Here is a 7,070-nt window from a genome sequence, read left to right as displayed (position 1 = left end):
ATTAACCGAGCTATCGATATTTATAAAAATATCCAAAGCTTATCGAGATATCGATTTTTATCGGGGTATGTATATATAAGTTTGAGTAAATGAAGCTTATGGAGCTCTCGAAACGAATTTTGTTAGGTTATCGGATTTTAGTATTTTCGAAATTCATTGAATTATCGATATGTATCAAATTGTCGAAATTTGTCGACAAACTGCAATGTACAGGATCAGTTACAAGTCCTGTCAATGTCGTGAAAAGATCTTCAAAGCCATAAAAAAATGTAGTCACGTTTTAGTTCCAAAGCAGGAGATTTTCCGGTAAGTAATTTTGTACCTTATTAGTTAAACGACGTGCTAAGTTGGGATACCTATCCAAGGGTAACTGGCACTACTAGTATGCTTAAAAGTATAAGTTTAAACTTGTATTACAACAAAAAATTTACCTTTATTACAAAAACAGTATTTTTATTCTAATTAAATAGTAAGTGGCTTATTTTGATAATAATACTAATAGTAATAGATCGGCGCTTACACAATAAGATAGTATTAGGCCGAGCTTCTCCTCCGATTTGTGGCGTGCAACCTCCACAAAAGGGGAGGGACCTACAGTTTTACGCCGACTCCGAAAGGCGGTGGTATTTCTTTGAGAAGCTGTTTTTCAAGGCAGAAATAAACTCAGAGGTTTGCCATTGCCTGCCGAAGGGTGACCGCTATTAGAAAAAAAAAAAACATTTTATATGTTTTTTTATGATTGTCGGAAACTGAGCTTGACCCAGGCGCTGTGGCGCACTGCTTACCACTACACCACAACGGCCGCCTAACTACCTACAGTATTGGCCAATACAATAGCACCCCGATTTCAAAGTGATATTGTTTCCCACTTATGTTTATTTATTTATTTTTAGGAACTCATATAAACCCGAGTTTGAAACTTTGTAGAAAACTACAAAAAAATTCAACAAGTTTTCATTAAAATTTCAAACTTTTTTCTCAGAGGTGTTAGAATTTTTTGAGTACACAATTTTATAGCCTATTCAATTTTAGTCTAACAATGTGCAAGTTTCAAGTGGCTGAAAATCATCGTTGATTTTTTAGAAATTTTTTCGCGAAGGTGTTGCGGGTTTTTTCCATATAAAAATGAATGATGTTTATTCGGTATATGGAAGCAAATGCGACAAAAAAAAGATAAATCAAAAATTATAAGACATAGTTTTTATTTCTTTTTTTTTTAACAAATAATTACCTATTTTTTCAATGTCTCATCATTTAGCGAATTGATTGATGAGCTCTAAAAATGTTCACGTAGCAGAACTAATGGCGTACAAACCTTAAGGTAATATTACTTATCGATATCTAATTTTCTTCTAAAGTACACTGGAATTTTTAAATCCCCTCTTTAAGAGTCCATTATTTTTACTAAATAATCGGCTACGATAACTTTCATTTGGGTTTCCCTCCACATTGATAAGAAATTATGAATGTTTACCATAACTGCTTGAAATTATAGAATACGACTCGTATATAAAAGCCTTCAATGGCCAACCAAGTCAATTAATTGTTTTAAGTTCTTGCTCTAAACAAGTACATAGAGCTTGCTTACTTCACACCGCAATCGAAGCTTTGAAAAATAATAGAATGTTAAAGTTGGCAATAGCCATTTTGTGTTTGGCGTTGGTCGCTGATGCAGCGCTCGTTCGTGTACCACTAACGAAGCTCAACGGCCGACGCACCGTCAAGAATGTTAAAGCGCAGGCCGCTGTCCTACGTAGCAAATACAACACGAATGCCTACGTAACACAGGAGCAATTAAGCAACTACGTCGACGACCAGTATTATGGCGCCATCACCATTGGTACACCACCACAAAATTTCACTGTACTTTTCGATACCGGCTCTTCCAACTTGTGGATACCTGGAGCACCGTGCGCTACAAGCGATCTGGCCTGCCTAAGCCACAATACCTACAACGCCAATGCGTCCAGCACATATCAGGCTAATGGAGAGAGTTTTTCAATACAATATGGTAGTGGCAGCCTTACCGGTTATCTAGCTGCGGATACTGTATCAATTAGCGGCTTGGCTATAACGGGACAAACTTTCGCAGTGGCCACATCGGAGCCTGGTGACACATTTGTCTATTCGGCATTCGATGGCATACTTGGCATGGGCTATCAAACGATAGCTGTTGACAATGTGGTGCCACCCTTCTACAATTTGTACTCACAAGGTTTAATTGACTCGCCCGTATTCGCTTTCTATTTGACAAGCAATGGCACATCCAGCCAAGGTGGTGAACTCACGCTCGGTGGCGTTGATTCGAATCACTTCAATGGTCAAATCAGCTATGTGCCGGTCACATCCGAAGGTTATTGGCAATTCCAAATGAATTCGGTTAGCGTTGGCAACGCTATAGCGTGTATGTATTGCTCGGCCATTGCTGATACCGGCACCAGTTTGCTGGGTGTACCCACTTCGCTATATTATGAGATGCAAAACGCTATAAGTGCTTATCCGGACGGTGATGGCGACTACTATGTGTGGTGTCCGGCAGTCGACTACTTGCCGACTGTTTCCTTCAACATCGGTACCTCAACCTTTAACCTAACTAGTGCCGATTATATTATTCAAGTGGAAAATGATTATGGTCAAACTGTATGCATGTCTGCCTTTGAAGATTCGGGTACAAGTTTCTGGATTCTGGGTGACGTCTTCATTGGAAAGTACTACACAGTCTTCGATATGGAAAAAAATCAAGTGGGTTTCGCTCAAGCTGCTAGCAATTCTTCGGCGGCAAGTTCTACTTGCAGTTGCGCTTGTGACTGCGTTTGAAGCTCCATAGATGGAGGACGAATTTGAAACTTAATCAATCAAAGATCAACTATGTATTTTTTTAGTTTCACAGAGAATAATAAAGACATATGTGTATAACGAATAACGCAAAAGTTACCGATACTTGTACATATTTATATGTATACGAAGTACTCTCCGAGGAGGTATGATATGTTCAACTATTATTTTCATTATCCTTTCTATTAAATGTATCGCCAAAGAGCCTGTCCTTTCTAAAGCTCATCAGTTTTTCCCTAAACTTTCCACGTTCTGAACATACCCCTTAAATAGATATGCCTCTCGAAGAACGTCGACTGAGATCACACATTAGTTCCGGTCCCTCAAATCCAATTGAGAATCCTACTCGTGCCAATTCTTTGTCGACCTTGTTGCGTCGACTTCATCGCTACAGTGGCGTGGTACTCAATAGAGTGTTATCGTATTTTTCTCTGCCAAGTTTTGAAACATTTCAAAGCAGTCTTTAACAGATCACTATACTTCTTTAATAATAAAGGTCGCATCTTTCCACCCTTGGTGTCTTCCCAAGAATACCTGTGTGCTATTTTTCTTTTATAGAAGTTGCCATTAGAAAGTTAAAGCCCTGTGTAGCTTGGAGGTTCTCGTAAACGATGAGAATAATAATAGTAATCGTGGAGTAAGTATGCCTTCTAGTTACTAATTAGACGGGGACGCACTTCTAATTATAGTCATCCTTTATAAGAACCTTAGCAGTAGTTTTATCAAGATGGGAATGCCAGTCAAGCCTGTTAGGCTGAAGTCTCTTCCTGCTCCCAATGTAGAAGAAAGTCACACTGAGTACCAGTGTGCCATTATGTACTAATTGAGAGCTCGTATTTGATCCCGTCCTTTCACCTAGAAGTATAATTATTTGGTTGGTTTAATAAAGCGCGAGAGCTCACAAATTCCTGCATCGCATACGTCCCCAAGGCAGACAAAGAGGTGATGGTAAAATGAGCTTCTTCTTACCCACGAAAGGGCAGGGTGACAGAGGTACATAGCAGCAGAGTGTTCAACGTTCTCGATTTCTACTTCGTCACGGTAGCTTCGAAAGAATTCAGGTTAGTCTATTAGCCAGCAAAATTTCCAGATATTTGATCTCATCAGAGTATTCCGGCAATGTTCCTTCATAAATAACCAAACCCAGTGCGGGTTTAAGTCTAGTTTTAAATGGTACAATAACAGCCTTTTACGAGATTGAAACCATACCAGGCCCACACTTGCAACTTTCGAGACAGTATTTTCGAATTTCCCCGTACTTTCGGCATCGTAACCACATTCTTGAAGTCTGATTAAGAAATCGTATACCACGAGCGACCGAAGCATGGGAAAAAAGCCGCCTGCCTGTCAGCTCTTGCTGTTCTAATTTCCATGTAAGTGTGTCCCAAAAACTATTCGATTTCGCGCTCGTTAAGCATAGCGTCGATCCAGCCAGATCGATGTGGATTTGATATTAGAAAACTTCTCATTAATAGTAATGAATCTCCTATTCCTTCTGATCATCACAACTCCTGCATAAACCACTCTGTAGAGCATTAGAAATATTATTGATCCTGGCTGCTACTTAGCCTTTGGCTGGAGATACTTGATTGAAGAGCTGTCGAAGCGCTCAACACCGCAACGTCAGTGGGATAACTCTAGTAGTTTTGATGGAAAGCCGAAGTCTTTTCCCGGTATTTCGCATAAAGAGTAGCTATGGAGTACCTATGCAATCTTCTTTAGCATTGAGAGTACCGCTTCTTTTTGGCCTGTCATTGGAGCCAGCATCGGTGTTCCTTCTTAAAGAACTTCCCCTTGCCTTTTTCTTCTTGTTTGGCGCTGTAACCGCCTGAGCGATACCAATAAAGCACACCAGTCATTTCTCTGTTTTGCTAACTGACGCCAACTGAAAATGCCGCTAAGTTCCTTCATCTTGTCTTTTCCTCGCAAATAAGGTCTTTCCATTTGATCGATTTTTTATGAGCAAAAAGCTCAGCATCGTCGGTGTAATACTTTAACCCAACTAAACTTGCTAGCGTCGCACAGTGTTTCGACTATATGGAGGCAGGTAGAAAAAAGTCATGGTGACAGTTGGTAAAAAAAACCGGTTTGACTTAGAGAGGGAATAGTAAAAGTCATAAGTACCAAATTTTACATTATTTACTCACCCCCCTTCTTGACGAACGATACATTTCCAAAAAAAATACGGGAATGAGCGCGATACCGACTAATCAGTTTAGTTGCATCTTTTTCAATTGTAATTAATTATCTAAATGCCGTGGAATATTAAGGTGAAGGTATTTATCATTTATTTGGTATTTCCCTATTTTCTTACCAAAAAATTTACTTTTTAAATGTAGATGCTAAAGATTATTAGTACAAAAAGTTTGAGTACCGGTCCGTCAGGTCTTGAAATTAGACTAATATTTTAGAGAATTTTATGTAGTTTTCGAATATATAATTTGATCTTTGCGCGCGACTTTGCAAATATATGTAATTTTTGATTTTCTTAATTTTTGATTTTCAGCTTCTTTTTGCATAATTTAGCGAAAAGAATTTTTCAAACAATGAAAAAATCCCACCAGATATTGGGGAAAAAGCGAGTATTGACACCTAAGTCATTTTATTGTATAACATTTGTTTTCTGAGAGTGGAAAGCAGGAAACAAAAATTACCCAAAATTCCATCACATTTAATGACTGGGCCCACATTTTTTGTGAGTTTTGAACGTTATAGTTATCCAATCTTCCCCATATTTTATATTTAGATTTTTCTAATAAAATAAAGACTACAAACTAAATTTCATCGAAATCGGAAGAGATTTAATGTTTCCGCCCACAAGAGTAGAGGGCGTGGCAATTATTCCATCTTTACAAAATTTCATAATTCTCTATTTCTAAGTAAAACTAGAGCACATGTCAAGTTTCAGTGAAATCGGTGCAGGTGTACTATTATTTCCATCTGCCTCCATATAGTCGAAACATTGTGCGTCGTGTACTGTACCCCACCCGTTACCATGGTCAAGTACTTCATCAGGAGGTGATTTCGATTTGATTTGATTTCGACGTGAATGCCCAGCCCAGACCTCTCTCGCCCAGCTGATGAAAAGGGTAGCTGGGTATTCAATAGGGATCAGTCGATGTGTTCAGCGCCCATTGTGTCTACCTTGTGTTTACGGGGCAATGTTTTTCCAGCTGGAAGCTGATTTCCCAAAATTTTAATTTTTACACATTCAGGGTTTGGGGCATACGGTCGTCGATATATGTATGTATATGTAAAAATGTTAAGTTCGTTTGTTGTACAAAGGTTTAAGAAGGCTAACCGCCGAAAATATTTGCCAAATGTTTGAAAATATTGAACTAATTAAATTGATAAGATAAATTAAAAACTGCCATATGGGTATTAAACTACAAAGGTTTAAAAAGGCTTACTGCCGAAAATATCTTTGAGGAGTATTGCCACATGTTTGAAATATTTTATTTTATTAAAATGATAAGATGAACAAATCTAAGTCAATTGATAGGATAAAGTAAATATTGCAATAAGGGTGCCAAAAGAAAGATCTTTAGGAGGGTTTAGAGCTGATAATATTTATAAAGAGGGTTGCCACATGTTTGAAAATTTTGCATTAATTAAATTGATAACATAAATTAAAAACTGCCACGTGGGTATTGAACTAAAACAGTTTATAAAGGCTTAAGGCCGAAAATATTTCTTAAGAGTATTACCAACTGTTTGGAAAGTGATTTTTTAATTAAATTTATAATAAAAATTAAGTATTGCATTATGGGTATTGGTAAATTAGAAAGGTTGAATAAGGCCGAAAATAATTATGAGAAGTGTTGCCAACTATTCGAAAAATTGTATTTACTTAAATTGATAAGATACATTAAATATTTGGGGTATTCACAAAGGTATCGTAAGTGTCGTATTTTGGTATTTCGTAAGCTTTAAAAGCTTAAATAAATGTTTAGAGGACTTGAAACTACAACCAACTTTTTTTTAATACTGTGAAGTCATAATTTGACTTTTATGATACTTTAATATACCTCTTAATATATTTTTAGCCATTTAAAGTTTACGACAAACAGCAGTACGACCTTTACCTACCTAAAATTTAACTTAATTCATAAGTTAATTATGTATCGCAATTTTAGACGAAGAATATTTAAGAATACATTAGCGCGAAACTTCTTTTGAAGAGGGTTGCCACCTGTTTAAAAAGTCGGGTTTATTTAACTTTTATGCAAGTTATT

At 37.2% G+C, this 7,070-nt stretch overlaps 1 protein-coding gene across 1 annotated transcript; it reads left to right on the top strand.

Moving 5' to 3' along the window:
• Window positions 1–1,425: 1,425 nt before the first annotated feature.
• LOC108378939 (lysosomal aspartic protease-like) lies at window positions 1,426–2,925 on the top strand. The gene has a single exon (XM_017635245.1). The coding sequence runs from the start codon at window positions 1,624–1,626 to the stop codon at window positions 2,815–2,817; it is 1,194 nt and encodes a 397-aa protein (XP_017490734.1). The 5' UTR covers window positions 1,426–1,623; the 3' UTR covers window positions 2,818–2,925.
• The last annotated feature ends 4,145 nt before the right edge of the window (window positions 2,926–7,070 follow it).

The sequence above is a fragment of the Rhagoletis zephyria genome, unplaced genomic scaffold (assembly GCF_001687245.7).
Source record: "Rhagoletis zephyria isolate East Lansing unplaced genomic scaffold, Rhagoletis_zephyria_1.1 Rzeph_scaffold_15295, whole genome shotgun sequence".
Taxonomy (NCBI): domain Eukaryota; kingdom Metazoa; phylum Arthropoda; class Insecta; order Diptera; family Tephritidae; genus Rhagoletis; species Rhagoletis zephyria.
The sequence above is the reverse complement of the archived record's forward strand: the minus strand, read 5'-3'. Positions and strand labels throughout refer to the sequence as shown.

Excerpts from the sequence above, each read along its gene's own strand:
- LOC108378939 (XM_017635245.1), top strand. The coding sequence starts at position 1,624 with ATGTTAAAGTTGGCAATAGCCATTTTGTGTTTGGCGTTGGTCGCTGAT.